Source organism: Theropithecus gelada, chromosome 13 (assembly GCF_003255815.1).
Source record: "Theropithecus gelada isolate Dixy chromosome 13, Tgel_1.0, whole genome shotgun sequence".
NCBI classification, from domain to species: domain Eukaryota; kingdom Metazoa; phylum Chordata; class Mammalia; order Primates; family Cercopithecidae; genus Theropithecus; species Theropithecus gelada.
This window is the reverse complement of record NC_037681.1, coordinates 68,419,410-68,443,827: the sequence shown is the minus strand read 5'-3', so window position 1 is coordinate 68,443,827 and position 24,418 is coordinate 68,419,410. Positions and strand designations below refer to the sequence as shown.

Below are 24,418 nucleotides of genomic sequence, written 5' to 3'. Positions count from 1 at the left end.
GTCTGCAGTGTGTGTCTTGGAGGTGGAAGATGGGATGGCAGTGGTACACAAGAAGGCCTTCCTGCAAAAGAAAAGTCAGAATTTAAAGTCTTAACTAATGAATAGAAATTAGCAAGATGAAGTGTGGCAAAGGAGTGTGGAAGAGCCTTCTTGGCAGGAGGAACAGAATAAAATAGGCAGAAATTGGCAAGTCTTCAGATGGGGGCTGAGGCAAAAAGAGAAAGAGGAATCTCAGAGATGAGCAGGTAGAAGCTGTGAAGGGGTGAATAGAGCAGTCAAAATCATGTTTAATCAGGTTTCATCAGAAAGCTTCTGTTAATTCAGTTTTGGGGAATGTTCCTTCCTCTCATTAATTGGTCCCTTTGTCTTAACACATGTCATGACTTCTAACCTGGCTTCAGTAAAGAACGAGTCAATAACTAACCTCATTTTTCTGGGTTCGGCTTTTTGGCAAGTCACTATCTTTCTAGCTTTCTTCCTGTACTCCATTCCTGATATTCATTCCTGTTAAATGGCTCCATTCAGTGCATTTTGTTGCTTGTTTGGCCAGTGGTCCAGGTAGCTAACATCTAGTTAAACTTAGTTTTATACCTGTTGATCTTTCTTTGCTAGAAAGACTTCAGTTACTCAAAATAAGCACTCTCTTAGTTTTTGGGTTAAAAAAATGATTTTTTAAAAATTGCCAAGAACCAAGGGCTAAGGGCCAAGAAAGCCAATAACAATGATAATAGCTACGATAGTGGACATTTGTTCGTTGCTTCTTCAGTGTATTAGTCCTGCCTTCTCTTCTCCATGGTATTTTTATTTCGTTCAGGGAATCCACTCCTCCCCATGCAGCCCATGTGCTTCCAGAGAAGCCGGTTCGTTAAAACTAATCATCATATTCCATCCTCCTATGCACGACTTTTGGTTCCAGGGAAGGCATGTGATTTAATCAAGTAAATGTCAGGATACTTTTGGGACCAAGTTATTCTCTCTAGGTATGGACAAGGGAACGTGCACTTCTATGGAGCTGTTGGCAGCCATCTTGTAATCATGAGGATTGCTGGCTTTAGAATAAAGCTGTTGCTACAGAAGGCAAAGTAGAGATGGAAAGAAATTGAGTCCTTAGTGATATGGCCGAGTCTTTAGCGATGTAAGACTTAAAGAATCTGAATTCTTAGTAACATAAACTAACACCAAAGTGTACCCTACCTCTTGACTTTTCAATTTTATGAACGAACATATTCTCTTATCGTTTAAGCCAGTTTAAGTTCTACTTTTTCTGTTACTTGTAATATAAAATATCTTATGCTATATAGTTACTATTTGTTGAGAGCCTACTATGTGCTAGGCATTGTAATGAGTGTTCTACAAAGAGTAATTCTCACAACCATTTTGGTATTTTGGCTTTTTTTTTTTTTTTTTCTGTCAAGGTCTTGCTCTGTTGCCCAGACTGGAGAGTGCAGTGGCACAATCTCAATTCACTGCAGCCTTGAACTCCCAGGCTCAAGTGATCCTCCCACCTCAGCCTCCTAAAGAGCTAGGATTACAGGCATGAGCTATCAGGCCCCAATTGTGGCAAAATACACATAACATGAAATTTTCCATTGTAATAATTTTTAAGTGTACAATTCTGTGGCATTAAATACATTCACAATGTTGTAGAACCATCACTACTATTTCCAATCACAGTCATATTTTGAGGCAGGTATAATTATCCTCACTTTACTAAAAAGGAACTTCCTCAGAGAAGTGCATTACCCAAGTCAGACCACCAGTTAGTAGTATAGTCTGATTTAAACCCAAGTCTGCCTGCAAAGCCCATGTTTTTCTGCTTCATTCTAGTGCCAAATTAAATTATCAAGCAAGGAAACAGGAAATCTTGATCAAGTTACCAGCTCAGGGTCCACAATATAGAGATTAGGATCTTGGGAGGAGCAGATACAGCAAATAGGAAACAAGGTAAGGAATAAAAAGTGATCAGAATCCAAGTCATCAAAGGTAGGACACGAGAGGCTGGAGTCAGGCGAGAAGGGAAACCATTTAGGTTCATGAAGTAGTTAGAAAGGGGCCTCATCAGTGGCAGCTTCAAGAATATCTGGTTGTACTTGTTCACCCTACTCTGGTTTGTAAGTGAACAATTGTTGCCCTGCCTGCTTACTTCCCCAAAGGATCCTGACCTGAAGTCTAATAACAAACTATATTTTAAAACAAAAACACCCTCAATTTTATGTTAAGCATTCATTAAAATAAGTCACTTAATAAAGTTGATCTGTATCAAGAGGGAGACACATCCTATGGTGGGGCCTGGCCCTTTAAATGTGGTCTGTAATCACTAGAGAGCTCCATTTCCTTCTTGTTAGGACAAGATGGATCCAAATAGAGTTTCCCCACCTCCCTCACTGTCCCCCTACCCACCCCAAATCACAAGCTTCTGGGCTAAAAGCTATCCATCTTTGATGAGTATCTCATAATTATTTACTTTGTAACTAAAGTTATTATAACTCTCTAGAAGGTGTTTAATCTGTTGATCTGTTTGTTTTCAAAAGTCTGACTCCTTTCATTTGTGATTCTGGGTAAGTAACAGCTTAAAGCGTTTTACTTAGACAAAAAGATCAGTTCCCTAATTTTCACTTTCCGTAAGTGTAAATTTCTACAGTGTCAGAGGCTGTCTTGAAATGGGGGAGGGGAAGTTATGAGAATGGATTGGGTAAGACACCTTGATGTTTTCATACCCCCAAACCTAGAACTGTATACCAAGGCCTCTTCTCCAGCTGTGTACAAAAACTACTAATATTTTCTCAAAAATTATTTTATATACAAATATAGGTACTTACCTTAATGATTCACTCACTGCCCACTGAATAGCTAGGAGACAGAGACAAGAATCCTATGGAGCTGCTGGGCATGGTGGCTCATGCCTGTAATCCCAGCATTATGGGAGGCTGAGGTGGGCAGATCACCTGAGGTTGAGAGTTCAAGACTAAACTGACCAACGTGGAGAAACCGCATCTCTACTAAAAATACAAAATTAGCCAGCCATGGTAGTGCATGCCTGTAATCCCAGCTACTCAGGAGGCTGAGGCAGGAGAATCACTTGAACCCAGGAGGCGGAGGTTGCGGTGAGCCAAGATCGTGCCACCGCACTCCAGGCTGGGAAACAAGAGCAAAACTCTGTCTCAAAAAAAAAAAAAAAAAAAAAAAAAGAACCCTATGGAGCTGATGCCATTTGACATGGTTGTCACATGTATGTGGCTAATCAGCCTTCTTCCTCTAGAGCAGCATTTGGGGAGTGAATGTCCATCATATGTGTAAATAGTCTCTTCAGTAATATAGTTTTTCTGGAAAACAAAACATAGAAATCTTAATTTTTTTTCTCCTTATCTTTTCAGTTTTCACCCTTTCCTTCCTCTCCATGACCACCACTCCTTGCAGTAGCCTATCTTGTTAGCAGCCATGGGAGATGAGGACTGGGCCATGCCGCACAGCAGGTAGCCCAAACTAAGCAACAGGATAAAAGAGAAGTTGAGAATGGACTGACTCAAGTCATGCAGGAGTGTTGGGAAAAGAAGTGATCTGGCACTCCTTCAAACCAATATTCTTTAAATAGCTGAGGGCAGAGAGAAATTCATTTTCTATTAATATAAAATGTATAGCTCTTTATGGTCAAAATAAAGAATTTATTATATGCACTGAATATCACAATATTTCCACTTATTTGGAATTACCTTTCATTTAACATTTGTCCCATCACTGATCACTCGAATAGCAATAGTTACTCACTCACCAAGCAGAGCGGTAAATTATACTTTCAAAATCTTGCTCAAAATCAATTTACAAGTTCTTTTTTTCCTCTAGTTTTTATGCCATAAAAACAGTTCTAACTTTTCCAAAGTACTTATTCTTTCTTCATTTTTCTTTCGGGAATTTCTGAGCCAGACAATCTCATGGAGACATGTTCTAGCTTTAAAATGTAGAAAACCACCAACTGTCCCCCAAAATAGTGTTACAGTTTTGGGTAGAATTCCAAACACAAATCCTACCACCACTTCTTTTTCTAACCAGCTTTCTTGAGGGAGCATGCACACCTGTATCTATACCCCAGTGAGAGAACTCCAGTACCATTTTATTAGTAAGCAGTCAGACGACCAAATTTAAAGTGAAGCTTGGTTCATAGCTGGGTAGAGGCTAGAAAGCCTACGTGAGGCCTCTTACTTTTCCAACTCCAAAACAAAATCTTCAGACCCCTTCGAGTGTGCCAGAACTCAGAGTGAGAGTGAGGATAAGATAAGAACAAGACTCAAGTAGAGAGGTATCAAGAGCTGAGCACAAGTCCACCTACCTGACCAGGTATCGGGATGAGGTTGGCCTGCCAGACCCCTGGAGTTGGGAAGAGAAAGGGGAGAGGAGGAAGACTGAACCTTCTCATTAGAGGTGACCCATCTGCCTCTTCCCCTGTTACCCCCATGGCCTCTTTATTTACCTAGTACAAGGCGGGGAATGTGCAAAACAGCCTGCTGCTCCTAGGAGTATGAGATGAAACAGCAGGCATTAGGGCCTGTCGGAGATGAAAGTGAGTGCCTTTCAATGTCATGATCCCTTTCTCTAGTGAACTGTCCCCAGTGTCTCTGACCAGACTAGTCACTTCTTCCATGTGGAGGATTTAATAAGAGGGTAGATAGAGGGGCAGAAGCCTAGGTGGGGGTTTCCTTCTTTATGAGCTCTGGCAGAACTGCAGGGAGAAAAGCTGAATACCCACCAGCCCCCCACTCTCCAGGCCCTCTTATTCTCTCTTTAACAAATGCACTAAATAATCAAACCTTGTTCAACTAAGTCTGTCCAACTAGGAGAGATTAGCAGTTCCCTCAGTTATTACCAATGCTCCACTGTAACTTCCTGGGACCAATGAGATGCACAGTTAAGCTGTTCTTCCCAAGATTTTCTTATGGGTCAGGATAGGTCATTAATCAACTTAACTTCAAGACCATACTGCATCCTAGGCCAAATATTCACTCCCCAGTCTATTTTCCATCAGAAATTATGTCATCATATTGTCCAAAATTGGTCAACAGAGATTACTTTTGAAAGTCCAAATAAAACAACAGAGTGGCTGAAAATGGAACAATGTGAAGCCCTCCCCATTATTAAATTCCCAGGGAAATTCAAGTCCAAAATGAATTCCTCTTCCTATTGTCAACTGAACTCCAAAGACCTTAAAAGCTCAAGATACTCTTCTCTCTATTTTTCTGATCTTTTCAGTACCTGTCAGAGGGCTCTCCCTCAAAGGCCTTGGGGTTCAGAGTCCTTTAGCAGCCACTGCATCTTCTTCCATTACAATGGGTGTAGCACCTTTAGTACCTTCAAAATTGAAGTAATCCGCCCACATGTCTCATGTCTCAAAAATGTAGAAGCAGATGTGACTCCTGTAGTAACAGCATTGTACAAACAAAATGATGTTCCTAGAACCCAGTATTTAAACCCTTGTTGCTGTGGCCTATCAAAGACTTCAGTAGGCTTAGTGTTCTCTTGGGTAAGAAGAATAATGTAGAGGAAGCAAAAATAAAGAGAGAACATCTTCTCGTTTTCCTTATTGCCAGGATGCCTTTTAGAACATGTCCATTTTCTAACTGCTACATGTGAATTTAAAGTTAGTTGGGATAAATTTCTCATCAAGAGGTTAATTGTGACACTATGTTTTCAATAAGGACATAGCTGACTTCCTATAAAACATGTTCATCCTTTCCCCAAAAGCCCCATTTTTTTCTAGGGACCTATATCCCCTCCATCAAGTTCACCCCATCTGAAGCTACAAGAGCAAGTCAGATTGGTCTAAGAATGATCCCCCTCACCCTTGCCAGAGGTTTATTCAAGGATGGGAGTAGGGCCTAGTTAGTTACAAAGAGATTTGAGGAAGTTTTCAGTGGTAGCATCTCCAATGTCTGTAACTTATCCAAGTCTTCCTGTTTTTCTCAGTATCCTTTCCATGTTTTGAATATTTCTATTTCCATTTCCCTTTTGAGTCAGGATCATAGTGGGGTCTAATGTTTCCTCTGACATGTGCTGTCCCCGTAAAGTCCCACTTCCTTTAGCTTTCAGATTCTCCAGCCCTTGAGTTACTTGTGCTGCCTCGTGCATTACTTTCTGTCATTTCTTTCTCTACTGCTGACTCCTGTTCCATTTCTCTCTATCATTCACTACTCCTTTCAAGGAGGCCCAGATGAGTTTTTAAATTTTAACCTGCTACTTAAGTGAATCCAGTTATTCATCTAGCACAGGTAACTTTCAACTGTTGCCTTTTTGTCTTTTTTCCCCCAGGCCTATGCATTTGTTTTCTTACCTACTCCATAGATTCTTGAGAATCTCCCATTAAAACAAACAAAAAAAAAATCTGCATCTACCACAAGATCCTCAGCTAAAATACTGAGTGGAGAAATCCTGCACAAGAGGTCTCCTCCCATCGGTTTCAACCCATGTCTAATCACTACCTATTGTTGTTCTGCCTCTTTCCTTTGGTGGTGTCTTTCTTCTGTTTTTTTTAAGTTTTTCTAATGCTGTTCATTTTCTAGTCGTTTTTTCTTATAACAAAAGCATACCTGACCAGGCATGGTGGCTCACTCCTGTAACCCCAGCACTTTGGGAGGCTGACGTGGGTGGATCACTTGAGACCAGGAGTTTGAGACCAGCCTGGCCAACATGGGGAAATCCTGTCACTAATAAAAATACAAAAATTAACTGGATGTGGTGGCACGCACCTGTAATCCCAGCTACTCAGGAGGCAGAGGTTGCAGTGAGCCAAGATCGTGTCACTGCACTGCAGCCTGGGTGACAGAGTGAGACTCGGTCTCAAAAAAAATAATTAAATTTAAAAATTAGCCGGGTATGGTGGCATGCGCCTGTATTCCTGACTACTCAGGAGGCTGAGGCAGGAGTATCACTTGAACCCGGAGGTAGTGGCTGCAGTGAGCTGAAATCGCACGACTGCACTACAGCCTGGGTGACACAGCAAGACTCCCTTTCAAAAAACAAAAAAAGCATATCTGCTTTCCCACATACAATGTCCATGTAATCTAAAAATTCATTAAGACTTGGGAGATTGCAGTGAGCCAAGATCGCGCCACTGCACTCCGGCCTGGGTAACACAGTGAGACTTTGTTTAAAAAAAAAAAAAATCATCAAAGCCTGAAATAACACCACCACCACCAACAGTAACAATAATGGCCAGCAGTTTACTGAGTCCTGACTATGCACCAAACACTGTTCTAAGCACTTTATAGGTATTAATTTGCTTGATCCTCACAGCAATCCCACAAAATGAGGACTATTATCACCTCTGTTTTACAGATGCAGAAATAAGCACAGATAGGTTAAGGAATTCGCCCAAGGTAAGTAGCAAAGCTCCCTGTTGGTTTTCCACTTTCACATCTGCCCAAACTTCTATCACCTACCAGTCCTTCCCTAATATAACATGCTTTTATTGTTTTGGCCTACTCTTCTCTCAACACTTAGAAATTGGTTCTGCTCTTAAAAACCAAAAATAAAGATTTACCACTGTCTATCACAGTCCATCCTAAAACTTGAACATAATTAATTTCTTTTAATAGTGCTCTGTCTGTATTATTTCACAGGGAAAGGTATTAAAGTTAGATTCTATAATTCTTTAAAGATAACTTCTGAGTTCATTGGATTGTGTGCTTACCAGGTTTTCCCACATATACATTAAATTTAAATCCTTAGTTCCGAGTTAATTTTCACTACCTAACTGATAAAAAATTATCTGGGCATGTACTGAAGAATAAATTTTTGCAGCTTAGTGAGATAAGTCATTCATACTCTAACAAGAATATTTTAAACAGAGCTGGTTATTCCTGCAGGGAAACCATATTCAGATCAAACTAATTTATTAAATGACATAAAAGGAGTGAGCAGCTTTGAGGTGTCTTATGTAACTGACTAAGTGCTGATGGCTTGGGACTAGATGATAGAATGACAGAGGAAAGGAAAGCTGAATCTTTGAAATGGTAAAATTGTAATTTAAGAATCACAGTAAATATCACCTGCCAGGTATTGAAATGATTAAAGAGCTTATTTTTTCCACACTGCTATTGTGATAGGTTTTATAAACAAATAATTTTAAGTACACTAACCTTTTAAGCACCAGTAATTAGCTGAGAAAAACAAACACAAATGTTCTTGAAGAGAGAGCAAACCCTGAGGGAGTTCAGTCCTCTGAAATTATGCTAAGTATTACTGAAATAATTCTAGGTGGCTCCCACCCCCAAAAGAAATCCCTTTAAATTTTTCTCCTGTTTTCTAACATATATACCTTTTATGAAGGCTAGTTGACAGAATTATTTACTAATATAGGTGGATCTGCCTATGGATAAAACCTTCCAGGATATTTTGGGTTCTCACCAGAACTCAAAATATTGTCTACAATGCTTCTGAATGGAAAGGGCCCTGCATTGGCAGACAGTGGCTTTGCTACCAAATAGTTAAGGTTTTGTCACCTCCCTTCTTTGGAGTTTAGTTTCCTAGTCTATTGAATACAGAAATGAGATTTAATGATCTCCAAGGTCGGTCCTAACAACTCTCAAGTTCCACAACTGAGTTGAGTTTGAACACTTTTGCACAAAGATGACTTTAACATTCAATCCCAAGAAATAAACTAAACATATGTAGAAACCAGTGATGTGAGGATAGGATAAGATTTTTTAATATCTCCCAATAGATGTTCCATTATTGTTAAACTGGGTTCTCTCTTGAGCACTTCATCGGCCATCACAGCTCCAAGAAAGGGAGAAGAAATGCCCAATCTCAAAAATGAAGAAGATACACTACATAAGGAAAGTTCCTGACATACAGGAAGGAGAAAAATCCATTCCTTAAAACCCTGAGGGATGATGGAAAGAAGAAAAGGGTACAAGGAAGAGGTAATCAGACCCAGTGTGCTTACTTTCCATCCCCTCTCAGGGTGGAAACTAGAATTGAAGGTATGTAGTTCACATATGCGCAGAGACATAGGGAAATCCAAGAAAGTTGGAGATAGTGGATTGCTTCCCTGGACATGTCTGTGAAACACCAAGACCTCTAGGAGTTCTACTTTCAGCCTGCCAGTATGTTCAATATAACATAGGCAGAAAAATGCAACATTGTTGGACAGTGGCTCCACAACTAATAAGCCCAAAGTCAGGCTCCTGGCTCATCAAGGCCTACATGTGGTATTCGGGGAATCTAGAAGTACCCATGTGTCTCAGTGAGAACCACAAGGATCAAGGGACCTGTGGAGACTTGGGGTCAGTACAAAGAGGTTATAGTATATAGGGCACATGGCTCATGTATGGATTTCAGCAAAAGAAATCAGCCTCAAAAGTACAGAAATGACCAGTTTTATCAGTAATAAATGATAAATGACAGTGGCTGCCATCAGACAATACCAGCCACTCCATGCCAGAAGACAACATAAGGACTGGCATTAGTGGCTTAAATGCCCTTGTAAACCTCCCTATCCCTCAGGGATGCTACCACCCTACCAGTTACTGTGTGAATTTGAAAAAGGTGCTCCCTTTCTCAAGACACTTTACTACCATCTATCAGGAAATTGTCATAATATACCAATTTTGCTAAAACAAGGCATTTTACTGCCATATGTCAGAGAACTGTTGCAATTAACTTAGAAATCTAGGGTAGGCCAGGCGCGGTGGCTCAAGCCTGTAATTCCAGCACTTTGGGAGGTCGAGACGGGCGGTTCACGAGGTCAGGAGATCGAGACCATCATGGCTAACACGGTGAAACCCCGTCTCTACTAAAAAAATACAAAGAAACTAGCCGGGCGAGGTGGTGGGCGCCTGTAGTCCCAGCTACTCCGGAGGCTGAGGCAGGAGAATGGCGTAAACCCGGGAGGTGGAGCTTGCAGTGAGCCCAGATCCGGCCACTGCACTCCAGCCTGGGCGACAGAGCCAGACTCCGTCTCAAAAAAAAAACAAACGAACAACAAAAAAAAAGAAATCTAGGGTATGTAAAAGATATCCCTTATACCACATACAACAACCCTAAACCCTGCCCCCCGCCATTCATATATTGAAAGGAGAGTTGGCGAAATAAAAGGGGAAAGCAGTTATGTTTTTTAAAAAATTGAGGTGATGTGGGCACTTGAAGTTAAAATTACAGAAAATAAACAAGCTACATATTCTTTACATCTGAATTATTGTAAGTAAACTTTCAACTCTGCCACACCAAAACACAAACTCTTTATGCCCAATATTTTCCTTTTATTAGTATTTCCAACACCTTACATACATATTAATGCACACACAGAAGGAGCCAATAAGTACTTGTTAAATAAAAAAGGAAATTTCTAGAAAAATCAGAAATGATGGACACACTTATAGTATAATGTAATTTTCCTGTACTTTTACTTTTCCCCTATGTTTATTTGAACAAACCTAAAATTGTACCCATTTGCACCTAGCTAACAACCATAAAAATTTGGAGTTCTCCAGCTGTTTTGTAACAGCTGTCATCCTCAAAATATTTTTTTGAGAAACATAGATCTACGTTTCTCTATTTTTTCTGGACTATGGAGAGATCATCTCAAAATCACAGAATTCTTAAAAACTGAAAACAGTCTAAAATAAGTTCTTATTTAAACTCGGGAGGTGGGGGGGGGTGACATCTAGAAAGGTGAAGTATTTTGCCTGTAGTCACACACCAGGTCTGGGACTCAACACACTACAAGATACAGGCTCGCCTCTTTGCGTCTCTTCCTCCTTCCAAAATACACTTTCCTCCCTTTATCACGCTTTGTAGTTGCTTAATTATCGATGTCAAACCTAGACAGCAACTGATGACACTCAAACCAGAGACATTGCCCAAAGTTCTGAAAACCAGAGAATCAGATAAACTGACAGTTTTACCACATCCAAAAAAAATGCAAAACAAAAGAGCGAAGGGGGAGAATCGAGAAAGAGTACATTTTCAGTCATCGTAACAGAAGCGAGGGAATAAAAACAAGTTTCCCTTGGAGAGAGATTATGTTGGGGGCATCAGGTATAAAGGTAATTCCTCTTGAGGGTTTTTCTTTTCCTTGTAGTTTGTGGGACCTAAAAAAAAATTTAAAAAGTAAATCACATAAACAATCACAACATCAACTCATTTACTTCTCTCCTCTCACATATTAGTTTCCCACACATTGTATACACTTCTTCAGAGAACAAATCAAACTGGCCAAAAGTCAAAGCTTTTTCAAGGTTTAGATGATCTACGATTAGGCACCGACTCCAAACTTCGGTTACCAAGCCCAAAGCTCGGAGAAGGATATCTCCAGGGTTTGCAAATACCCTCAGCTTCGCTAAAGGGCACGAAATCTCTAGCGCTCCCTACAGCTCAGATTTTGAACCCACCTACCACAGAAAACCCGAGTTACCAAAGATTGGCTCCCTCGTTCCACTTTTTTTTCAGCTCAACAAAATTGGGTGAAGGCTGGGGTAGAGGGGGAAGCTGAAACGGCGAACCGGAGGATTAATCACTTCTCCCCATTACATCAGCAACCCCCGCCCTTTCCTCCGAGCACCTCCTCTCCCAGAATCGTCGCTACGCACTGGCGCTCTCTTCGCCCACCCCCTGCTCTATTATTTGCCCTGATACCTCCCATTATCACCCGCCCCGCCACACTCCCCCTTTCCTCTTTCCCCCTCCTAGGCGGGGGAGGGAGGAAACCCGAGAGAGGAAACGGGGCGTTGAAGGAACTTCGCGATAAGAGCGGAGGCCCCATTGGCCGGAAGGTTGTAAGGGAGCCTTAGATTGGCCGCCTGGACGGATTCCCCGCCCCTCTTCTCCCCGCCCATTCACCCCTCCCCCCCGCCGCCTCGCGGCCCTCCCCCGCGCCCCCGGCCAGCCCCGCGGCGGGGAGGGACCCACTGGGCGAGTGGAGGCTCCGGCGGTGTCAATGGCTCCTCCTGCCACGGAGCAGCAGCAGAAGCAGCGGCGACAGGGCTGAGGAGGAGGAGGAGAAAAGGTTCCTTTAAGGAGGAGGAACGACGACGCCTCTTTTTCCCCCTATCTCCTCCCTTCACACTCATTTCCCCTTCGCCGAGGAGAGAAGGGGGGGAGGAGAGAGAAGAGGCCGAAGAAAGAGAAAAATTCCTCACAGAAATCTCTTTCAGGGGGTGTGGGGGGGAGGAAGAGGGAAAAAAAAAGAGCCGGGCGCCCCCTGCTCCCTCCCTCCCTTCTCTCCCTCTCTTCTTCTCCCTTCCTCACCCGCCCGCCCACTCCCCCCGCTGCCGGAGACGCCGCTCGCGGGTCGGCGGGACCGGGATCTGTCTCCTCAGCCGCCGCCGCCGCCGCGCTTCGCCTCGGGATCCCCAAGCGGCGGACGCCCTTTCTTTCTTTCTCTCGCTCTGCCCGTCTTTCTGCCTTCGTCCCTCGCGGCCGCCCCGCCCGGCGGCCTCGGCCTTCCCCGTGCGTCAGGCCCGCCCGGCCGGCCTCCCTCGGTCTCCGTCTGTGTACCCGGGCCTTTCTCCGGACTCGGGGTCCCGCTCGCCCCCTCCGCCCTCAGCGTCTCCCCTTCCCCTCGCCCCTTCTCCTTCCTCCTCCCTCTCCCACTCTCCCCACCCCCTTCTCCTGCCCCGAAGCTCGCTGTGCGTGTGCGTGTGTGTGTCCCTCCGCCAACGCCGCCACCTCAGCCCGGCAAATGAACTCCGTCCGAGCCGCCAACCGGAGACCCAGGCGAGTGTCGCGGCCGCGCCCGGTGCAACAACAGCAGCAGCAGCCCCCGCAGCAGCCGCCGCCGCAGCCACCCCAGCAGCAGCCGCCCCAGCAGCAGCCTCCGCCGCCGCCACAGCAGCAGCAGCAGCCTCCGCCGCCGCCACCGCCGCCTCCGCCGCTGCCTCAGGAGCGGAACAACGTCGGCGAGCGGGGTAAGGCCGGGCTCCCTCCCAGCCGCCAGCCGGCCGGGGCACCGCGGGAAGGGAGGCAGGGGCGGGCGGGGGCGGCCTGCGCGCCCTAGGGGTGGGAGACCCAAGCTGAGCGGAGGCGGGTCCCCCGGTGCTGCAGTGTCAGCCGGGGCCGGGCCGGCAGGAAAAGCCGCGGCTTCCCTACTCGCCCGGGCTCTCGCTCAGGCCGCGCTTTGTTTGGTTTCGGGGGCTCGGCACCCTCCACCCCCACCCATCCCTTTGGCTTCTCGGCTCGCTCACGGACCCCGCGGAAGTCTGTTGGCCGGGGGGGAAGGCGAGCGGCGTGATTTCTCCCTTTTCTGCTGCCTTCCATGGTTTAGTCTGTCTCTTTCTAATGGTAGGTTGGGGGGAGCAACTGGGAGCAATCGGGCGGTGGGGTTGGCTGGGGAACTTGTTTTCCCCCATTTTTCTGTGTTAGCCTACCCCTTCCTGGGGAGGAGCGGGAGAGGGGAATGGGGTGGTCTGTGGTGTTGGCCGGGGAACTTGTTTCCCCCGCCCCCCCGTCCCTGGTCACGGGGTAGGGGGAGCAGCGACTCCTCTCCCAAGCCCACAATGTTTGCTGCGCAGTTTGCCTTTAGTTACAGAACCCCTGGGAAGGACCCGTTAAATCAAGACCTTTAAATAAATAAATACAGAATCCATCGGCCATTTCCAGCCCCCTCCCTCGTGTGCAGTGCAGTTACCCTTCCGCTCTATCGACACCCCCTTGCCTGTCCTCCCCTAGCGACCCCCCATGCCGCGGTGCTGCTTCTCCGTCTCCTAGTGGGGTTTGAACGCCCCTTCCTTAGAACTGGCCCCTTGGGATATTGTGTGTGTGCGTGTGTGTGTGTGCGCGCGCGCGCGCATGTGTGTGTGTTGTGTCCAAGGCCTAGTGAAATGTGTCATTTGGACCCAACTGTGCAGCACTGTCTGGTAACCACCATTGTCTGAGGGCTGAGGCTCCCCGGTATTGAAATCCTGCTTTGGCAAAAATAATGTTCAGTTCTTCTTGGATGATATGGTTATTTTGGGAGGTTTATGAGGTGGGGTGTTGCACCTTGGTCTCCAAACAACCATTCTCTTTATTAATTAGCTGTTCGCAGTAGTGGTGGAGGTCAGAACCGTATTTATGTGTACGGTTGTTGTTTTAAGGAGGAGAATTGTTAGGAGACATTTTGCGTGTTTTAGTTGGTGGATTAAGGTTAATTTTACATGCGTTGGTTGTCACACCTCCATTGATTAAAGAGATTGAGATTAAATGTTTTTTTAAGTTAGACATTATTTCCTTAAAAACGGTTTCATTGTTGTACTTGATCAAAATATTTAACAAATTGAGGAGGGAGATGTTAATCGGAAAATAGTTTAAAAGGCTTTCTCACCAGTCAGTGTTAAAGATAGTCTTAGAGAAAACAGTTTGCTATATGTTGCTTGAAAGAATGTGATGTTTCAAGACAGAGATCTTGTGCAACATAATTGGCAAATGTGTTTTGTTTCTTTGATACATTTATCATTTTGGGGGTAAATTTTAAAAATCTGTAGTCTCGTTATTTCCCTTCACGTATGTATATCAGTGTGTTTCTGATGTTCCATTCAAATCATGTTCGTCTTCTTCCAGAATTGGCGCTATATGTGGTACAGTTGACAAATATTTTTGAGAAAATAGTGACACTCGTTTGAAATTCTAGCATTTAATATTAAGGATTCTATTGCTACAGTAAGCTTTTTCAAGATGCGGTTAATAATATTAGCATTGGATCAAAACGTGTCAGGCAAACTTATTTTAGTCCCATTGTGTATTTTAAAATGTTTACTGTGAATTTTCATTTCAAGATTTGTGTGTAATTTCGAACTTAGTTGATGTAATTTTCTTTTGAACGCTTTTATTCATATGTTCAAAATTATTAGCTACTGAGGTCTATTTCCATTTCTATTTGAAGTAAAGTGACTTGGTTGTCGGCGGTCACATGCCAGAGTGTCAGTTTTCTTCTCACTGATGTCCATAAACTGTCAAAAATATTCATGAATCCAAATTTCAGTATGTACCCAACCAAATGGTAAATGAAATTCACTGTAGAATTGTTGCTTCTCTGCAGCTAGTAGAAACCGTTCTGGAGATTCTGTGTTGGCACAGAGGGGAAAAGAACTTTAGGGAAAATAGTATGAGTCTTAAAGAGGGCACATAAATAGCCTTAAAATGAATACATTAAGTTGCATTCGTAAACTAAAATAATAAAGATGTTGCCAGCCACATGTAAAAATATGTTATTCTTTGAAAAACTGACATTTTAATTACATTTTTTTAAATGTCCGATTCATATAATGAAGAGAAGTTAGCTAAGAATACTCTATTTCGAAAGTTTTATGGAGTAGGCAAAGTGTCACTTTGTAGTTTGGAAAGAAAGGAGGAATTTTGTTGTTGGTAGTTTAAGAATATGCGGGTTTAATTATTACAAGATAATTAAAGAACTAAAGCTAAGAGTGTATGTGTGGTATTTTTGTTATTATTATTTTTTTACCTTTTACTGACTCTTAATGGATATGTAACGTTTGCTTTAGGATCTTGGATAGAGTTACTTAATAGTGGATCAGACAACTTTCCAGATAGGGAATCAAAGTGAGACTCACTGTTTTAAGACAAACTAGTTCAGACTGTATATAAAATCATTTTGTTTTATATAAAGATGCATCTTAGGTTCTTTAGTGGTAATAAAATAGTTACAGTATAATATGTTTTCAGGCAAAAAGTCTGTCAGAGTGGTCTTTAGCTGCTGCTTTGCCCACAGGTTAATTGGTATAAAAACTTCCTTGACACTGCTTTTAAATATATTTACATAACACACGTGTGTATATGTGTGTGTGTGTGTATATTTGTGTATATATGTGTTTGTGCATACATTATGTATGTGTGTGTCTATACGCTTTGTCTTATCTATAATGGCCAGTGTTTGAAGAAGAAAAAAACTAGACCCTATAGATGAAAATCTTAGGATTTTTCAAAGCTTTCCATGGGGGAGCATTTCTTACACCCCATGTAAGGAAATATTGGCCTGGATATTTCATGGAATGTTGTTTTCACTGATTATCTGAAATGATCAGCTATCCTAAGACTAAATACTAGCCTCATCATTAGCTCTTTTAATTTCTTAAATTCCTGAGATTGGGATTTCATGTACCACATTAAGCTAGTAGAATTGTGTTTTACAGGCCCGGAGCAGTGGCTCCCGCCTGTAATCCCAGCACTTTGGGAGGTTGAGGCAGGCGAATCACGAGGTTAGAAATTCAAGACCAGGCTGGCCAACATAGTGAAACCTCGTCTTTACTAAAAATACAAAAATGAGCCGGGCATGGTGGCACACGCCTGTAATCCCAGCTACTCAGGAGGCTGAGGCAGGAGAATCGCTTGAACCTGGGAGGCTGAGGTTGCAGTGAGATATCACACCATTGCATTCCAGCCCAGGTGACAGTGCGAGATTCTCTCTCTCTCACACACACACACACACACACACACACACACACAAAAGGAAGAATTATTGTATTTCACCCAGTGACATTTTGGTAATATGGTCCATGATTAAATGAAACAGTAGTGTGGGATTGGATTTTTGATATTTGTTTTGTTTTAAAATTCTAAAAGGAGTTGGCTTTTGCAACCTGTTCGGATTAATTTTATTGTCTTTATTGTAGGAATTTTGTAAAAATATTTTGTAATATTTTTAGACGTATGGGGAAAGCTTGCAAGTCTACAGAAGTGCTATGTGTTCTCATCAGTAATTTTTAGTTGTTAAAATTAATTACTTTGGGCCAGGCGCGGTGGCTCACGCCTGTAATCCCAGCACTTTGGGAGGCTGAGGCAGGCAGATCACAAGGTCAGGAGATTGAGACCATCCTGGCTAACACGGTGAAACCCCATCTCTATTAAAAATACAAAAAATTGGCCAGGTGTGGTGGCGGCCACCTGTAGTCCCAGCTACTCAGGAGTCTGAGGCAGGAGAATGGCATGAACCCGGGAGGCGGAGCTTGCAGACAGCCGAGATCGTGCCACTGCACTCCAGCCTGGGCGACAGAGCTGGGCGACAGAGCTGGGCGACTGAGCCAGACTCCATCTCAGAAAAAATAAAATAAAAAAAATAATAATTACTTCGAACTGAGATTGCACCACTGCACTCCAACCTGGGTGATAGAATGAGACTCCATCTCAAAAAATAAATAGTAAATAAAATGCAATTGATTACTTTGAATAGGTAATATTTCCACATAGTTTAAAATTCAAAAGGCCCTTTTGTACACCTGTCTCCAGCTACTAAATTCTCCTACCTGGAATCTAATAACTGTTACTGGTTTCTCATTTATTACCTTTTAATGAAAGATGAATTTGGGTTCTAGAAATAATCTTGACATGGGAGTTTTTGAAAATAGATGTAATTTTTTTTCTAGTTATTGGAAAAGTCACAGGACTGTTTTGAAGTGCTGAAAATTTAATTGTGATATTTATAGTTCAAGAAATTTGATGAATGCATTAATAGATTCTGCTATTCATTTCTACTCTGAACTAATCTTGTAGAATAAAAACCTAGTCTGTCTAATCCCATATTTCTTACCTATGATAATGGAATTACAGGGTTTTTTAAAAACTGAAATCATTCAGTACATATACTATTACATAAAATATTCCTAGTGGGGAGATATATATATACTTTTTTCTTGGTACTGTACTAATGAGGAATGAGCTATGTATTTATAATATGCAGAGCAGCCAGGACGCTCCTTGCTGTTGTAGTCAGGAATGCTAGTTATACTTTCTGTGGCATTGTTCTAGCTCGTGATGTTTTACCTTCATGGATCCTCTGCAGTCTTAATAGAGGAGTTCTGGACAAGGAACATGATTTTTCCTGTTTTAGGAAGTAAGTACTGTGGGGTACTACTCTCTCATCTGGTGGCTAACCCTTCCAAATGTATCCCATGAGAGGAGACAGTGCCACTCAACCTTTTGGGGGCAGGAAGTATGGGAGCTGTAAAAACAACCAATTTTTTCAAAGTTTGGAACTTACTTGAGGGATAGAAATAGAGTAGTGTTGCTGTTAGTGTTAAAGTTATGCTGATCAGGCCTAAGAGCTCTCCTTATCCTGCTTTTCTCCCTTTACTGGAAATTCTGAGAAACCCAAGGAAAGACCAACCAACTTGGAGACCTACTAGTAAGGCAAGGAACCACAAGTAGTTCCTGATCTGTTAGTGAGAACCCCTGATTTGAGTATTTTCTCAAGTTCCTCCACCGCCATTTGTTTTAACTTTGAAAATAACCAGTCTACAGTAATGAGCTGTTTCAACATGTGGTCTCTTACTGTCCCCCTATTTATCCCTGATATTAAAGTTACTCTTATTTTGTGTCTATCTTGTCCCACTTATCTTTGAAATATTATTCTGTTGTAGACCTTCCAGTTCACTAATTTATCAGACCTTTGAAATACATTCTTATCTTCCACAGAATTCTAGTATGTGACTTTGTTGGTGAGGTATTCCCCAAATTGCAGTTGCTACCTTCTGAAAATAAAATTATGGAGATACACTATAAAGAATGAGATAGTTTAATGTAAAGAGCTCAGAGTTAAAGCTAGCTAGATCTGGGTTCTAATCCTGACTACACATCTGATTAGCTATTTAACATTCGGTGAGTAGTGTTAACCTCTCTGAGCCTTACTTTGTAATCTTTCAAGTGGGGATAACACCTGCCTTATAGAACATTTGTAAGGATGAGAGCTAGTGAAGTACCTAGCACATGATTGGTATTTAATAAATGATAGGTCTTATATAAAAAAAAAAAAAAGGATTGTATCAGCTGTATATAAAATTAAACCCAATAGATAAAATTCAATCTGTATGACTTGTTATAACCTCAGAGAAATTGATTTGTTTAACCCTTATACTAATTCTATAAGGTAGATTTTATTACTTTATTTTTTAATAAATGAAGAAGTAGAGGCTCAGCTATACAACAATGAAGATGCATAGTAAGTAGCAAAAAAGAATTTCAGAATTGATTTGTATCACCTAATCTTTCTGTAAACAAGGGAAAATACCAAAATACATTTGGCAGAATGCCTGTATAACTTTCAGGGGATGCAATAACCTGGCCCTTGAAGCAGATCTGTCCCCTACCCTATTCCATCTGTCCTATTGGAGATGGCTACACTAGTCTGATGCTATAGATTGTTCACTTACCTGGTTTCACATTTTTCAAGTAATCTTCTGATTATAATTTTACCCCTCATGTAGATTTGTCTCAAGATGAGACTGTATTGATTGACCAGCGTGTTTTTCCAGTGTGTTGATGAGATCATTAATCACTCATTATACAAAAAAGGGTAGATTTCCCCTGAATTACTCATAAGTTATGAATAAAGGGTATTAACTGGTTTTAGCTCATGGTTATAGGCTGGACTATTTCAGGAGGGGAAAAATGTGAGTTAAATTAGTTTTAGACTTCAGTGGCAATTTTGACTGGTTTGTGGACTAAATATTCTTTTCTCACCGTAGTTTGGTGTGTTTGTTTATATGTGTAGCTTGGAGTTTTTATATATGTTTGTTGAACACAAGAAACGTGCTTAAACTTAATCCTTAGAAAATAGAGAAATGAAACCAACTAACTTCCTTTACATGATTTATTTCAGTTGAAGGCAGATAGCAAAAATATTTATTTTACTTTGAAAATGAATGCATTAATTGCATTTAAAACATTTTTAAACACCCCAATTAAGATAGCATGTTAAAGCAAGTGTGAGTTCAATATGTTAATTGCTTGCTCTCGCAGTTTCTAAAAACCCAGTTGTTAAATGTTTTGTTCTTTTTAACAAATGGAAGATCATGGGGCTATGTTCAAAAAGGGGAGAAAATTGTTTTCTTCCATATGGTGACTAAACCTTAAAAAACATTAAGGAATACTTTCACATCTCATGAGAGAAGAGGTGTCATTCATCCTTTTTTGTGTGTGAAGAGAGCTTTTCTATTTTCTCATGCTTAGAAATTATTTGAAGGCTAGAAATGGAGTAAGAATATGTACTTTTAGTTATTTTTCTGATAATAGTAATAATCTCATTTTTGCTGTTTTTCCCTAGTGAACGACACTCCTTTTCCAGATGGTTGAGTTGAGCTGGGGCAAAGTCTTTGTTGGAAGTTTTTCTTTTTCTTTTCTTTTCCTTTTTTTTTTTTTGGTTTGAGACACAATCTCACCCTGTCACCCAGACTGGAGTGCAATGGTATAATCTTGGCTCACTGCAGCCTCTGCCTCCTGGGTTCAAGTGATTCTCCTGCCTCAGCCTCCTGAGGGATTAGCTGGGATTACAGGTGCACACCACCACGCCTGGCTAATTTTTGCATTTTTAGTAGAGACGGAGTTTCACCATGTTGGCAAGCTGGTTTCAAACTCCTGACGTGAAGTGATTTGCCCGCCTCAGCCTCCTGAAATGTTGGGATTACAAGCATGAGCCACCTTACCTGACCAGAAGTTTTTCTTTGGTGTGAAATTAACTGGCCACTATGTGGGTTTGACTTTTGATATTGGTGTCTTTGGTACCGTAGTATAACCAACTGACTTGAATCAGTTTAGCCTTTGCTGATTTGCCAACTCTACTTGGGTTTAGATACAGTAATTCTTTTTTATAGCGAAGCATTGATTTCTCTATCTTGCATCCATAGTATATAACATACTGTATATAAGAACATGTGGCTTTATGAGATTCTAACACTTAGGAGGAAAGGGGATGGGGAAGAGGAAGAGCATATAACTATTTTTTATTCCCTTGTTATATTTTGAGATGGACAACATTGGTATGTATGTCACTAGTTATTGTTTCTTCCCATATAATTCATCATAACTTTTTGAAAAAAGAAAAAAACAAGTTTTAAAGAGAATTAGAAGTGAATAAAATTTAACCAATGAAAAGTAGTTTTTCCAGACTTCTATCATAGTAAAGAAGAAAGATGAAAGATTTTTTGAAAGAAATACAAGTTGGAGTAAGGCATTGTATTTTGAAAGCTAGTGTTTTTAGCAAAGTGTTTTTATGGTAAAGGAAATTATGGACTCGCTCACTTTTTTTCATATAAGGTCAACAATACATAAAAGAAGCCACTAAAGTACTTCACAGTTGTGTATGAATGACTGATACTTTCATAATTCTCTGAAAGATATTTGCATTTTTAAGCGACTGATTATGATAATTTGTCAAATTTTGGTATTTTAGGCCAAGTAAAAGGGGCAAGCGAAGTCAAACAATTGGGCTGGGCATGGTGGCTCACACCTGTAATCCTAGCACTTTTTGGGAGGCTGGGTGGGGTGGATTGCTTGAGCCCAGGAGTTTGAGACCAGCCTGGGCAACATGGCGAAACCCTGTCTCTACAAAAAATACAAAATTAGCTGGGGGGTGGTGACCCATGCCTGTAGTCCCAGCTACTCAGGAGGTTGAGGTGAGAGGATCACCTGAGTCCAGGGAGGTCAAGGCTGGAGTGAACTGTGATCAAGCCATTACACTCCATCCTGGGTGACAGTTTTAAGACTCAAAGAAAAGAAAGAAAGAAACAATTTGGAGAAAGACTTTCCCGGTAGGAGTGATGCTTCAGAGGCAAATAAGGTATTGGGGAGGGGGAAGGTAGAGCAGGGGGAGAGTAGAGGATTCCTGCAAGAATCTCTTAATGTTACATGTTTATTTCTTTTCCTGATCTTTTTCTGACTTTTAAATTTTTCTCTTGAAGTTTTACTTTTTAAAAAGTACTGAAAAGACTAATTTTGGGTTGAGGATTGTGAGGGAGAGAAGTAGAGTATGTATGGATCGCTTGCTTTAGCAACAGTTGTTTGAATTAGAAACAGTCTGTAGTTTTTAGAAAATAAATGGCTATATACATTTAAAACTATACAGTTACGGCCGGGCATGGTGGCTCACGCCTGCAATCCCAGCACTTTGGGAGGCCAAGGTGGGTGGATCACGAGGTGAGGAGTTTGAGACCAGCCTGGCCAACATGGTAAAACCCCGTCTCTACTAAAAATACAAAAATTATCCGGGTGTGGTGGCAGGCACCTGTAATCCCAGCTACTCGGGAGGTTGAGGCAGGAGAATCGGCTGAAAACGGAAGGCAGGGGTTGCAGTGAGCCCAGATAGTGCCACTGCACTCCAGCCTGGGTAAAAGAGCGAAACTCTGTCTCAAAAGCAACAACAGATCTATATAGTTATTTAAATTGTGGGAATAATTTCTATTAATCTTCTTTAAGCTTTTAATTGAAATATATAAGTTCACAAATCATCAGTGTACAGCTTACTTTTCATGAAGTAAACACATCTGTGTAACCAAAAACACCTAGAGCAAGGAAGAAAACACTACCAGTAACCCAGAAGTGTCCCCCTTGAAGGGCCTTCCTAGACACTACTCCAAACCCCATCTTTCTGATTGCTTGGATTACCTGTACCTGTTTCTGAACTTTATGTAAATGTAACCCCCCAGTATGTACTCCTGTGTGTCTGACAGAATTTTCCCTTAATATTTGTTGTGAGCTTCATCCGTATTGTTGCTTGTATCATTAGTTTTTTCATTGTTCATTCTTGTTGCTGTTTAATATTATATTGTATGAGTATACTACAACTGATGGACATAGGATTGTTTTTGTGTTTGGCTGTCAGGAGTAGTGCTACTGTGAGCATTCCTTTTTTTTAAAATTTAATTTTTCTGCATTTTTTCCTTTGCATATGTGAGCATTCTTACACACTTGCCACATTCTGTATGAGTTTTATACCTCAGCATATACCATTGCTGATATTTTCTCAAAGACAGAATTTCTATTTACTTTACAAGAAATGGAAACTAAAACAGCTTTAAGGCATATGACTATGGCATATCATAGTTATGTTACTAAAATAATCAACTGGTAATTATTTTATTTTAAATATTGGTGTTTTTCTTGAGTCTCTTGGTATCCTTTAACAGTTCAGTCTTGAGGCTTACAGTGTTAACCTTTTCCACAAAATACAGAGGAGGAGACTGTCATGTTCTTTTCCATTTTCATTTTTTGCAGATGGCCATATTTGTTATTAAAACATGCCGGGTTATTGTAAACACTGTTTTTGTGCTAAAATTTTTTATCCACAGATTTGATTCATTTAAACTTTGGACAAATAAACATTTAATAGTTCTTTTAATTTTAAGTGTTTGCAAATAGACAGTCAAAATCTAAGGAACTTTTTTCCCACTAGTCAGAAAGTTTGTTCACTAACTTGATATCACTTTGATTTCCCACCAAAGATTGTAGGTTGGGTTGCTTTGAGGAGGGGAAGACATCTTTTTTGTATTTAAGAATTTAAAACAATACTGTGGACTTTAATATGTGATTCTGGGCCTTCATTCCGAAAACTTGCTTCCTTTTGCTGCTGAAGTGGTGATAAGTAATTTTGTTTCTCCACTTAAGTTTGGAACCTGTTTCTTACTCCTTTAAAGCTTATCTCTTTAACTCTTATGAAAATATTTTGCCATTATTTGGACAGTTCTTTCATTTTTAGTTTCCTCGTATTCTTGACTACCCTTTATTGTTTTACAGTAAGCTTATTTTAAAATTGTGAAACTTTCACAGAAAAGTGGGGGCACATTTTGCTTTTAGAGATGTTTTTCTGGTCCTTGACTGCACCTTTCCATTCCTGGTGTATAGGAGGAAGGTGAAAAAGTGCCTTTGCCCAGCATCCTTGATAAGTTCTTCAAGTGAAAGCTTGTACTAAAGTGCTAGTGGTATATAAACTTGTATTCCTCGTGATACAAATATCCCCTGAGAATGACAGATGGGGCTCTGTTCATCAGGAACTACTTACTTGAAATTGATGATATAGTAGCCTTAGATAGCAAAGGAGGAACATTTCATTATTTCACATTTGCTCTTTCAGCACTTAACCAGTCCAGTGTTAATGCTAACAGTTGATCTTTCTTCCACAAAAAGCAGTGTGGAGGAGACTGCCCTTGTTTTCCATTTTCTTTTTTCAATACATAGCCACATTTGGTAAATGTTGCCATTTACTGAACATTATCCCTAAGTTTGGGGATAAGGAGGCTGAGCTTCAGGGTGACTTTTATGTCTTCCGTTTTTCCAAAGTGGTTTCTTAATCTTATTTCTAAATGAGAGGATTTTTTAATAAGATGACTTCTGAGATGCTCTAAAATTCTTTATCATTTGGGTTGCCAGCATAAATCAGCAAGGTTTGAATTTGTTAGCTTGTTACCACACAAACGTAGTTCTTGCCCTTGTGGAACTTAAAATTAAGAAACTGAGTTTAAATAAAATTTGAAATTAGTATGAAGTGCAAGTGAGCTTGTTGGTTTTATTTTCATTGTCTTCTGGTTTATTTTTCTTCTAAGAAGTAGAAATCAACTTTTATATTGAATAGATTCATAATTTATCTCCTGAGCCAGCCCATGTTTTTCTGCCTGATTAAGATACATACATATTTCTAAGGATAGAGATACATAGATCTGTCTATCCTCAT

The 24,418-nt window shown here is 41.1% G+C and overlaps 1 protein-coding gene across 1 annotated transcript in view; it reads left to right on the top strand.

Annotated features, from left to right (window-relative positions):
- The first annotated feature begins 11,997 nt into the window (after positions 1–11,997).
- Positions 11,998–24,418, top strand: part of FBXO11 (F-box protein 11) — a 100,978-nt gene continuing 88,557 nt past the window's right edge. The window contains exon 1 of the mRNA XM_025405878.1: positions 11,998–12,896. Coding sequence (XP_025261663.1) covers positions 12,671–12,896 — 226 coding nt within the window. The 5' untranslated portion in view covers positions 11,998–12,670. The remainder of the gene's footprint in view (positions 12,897–24,418) is intronic.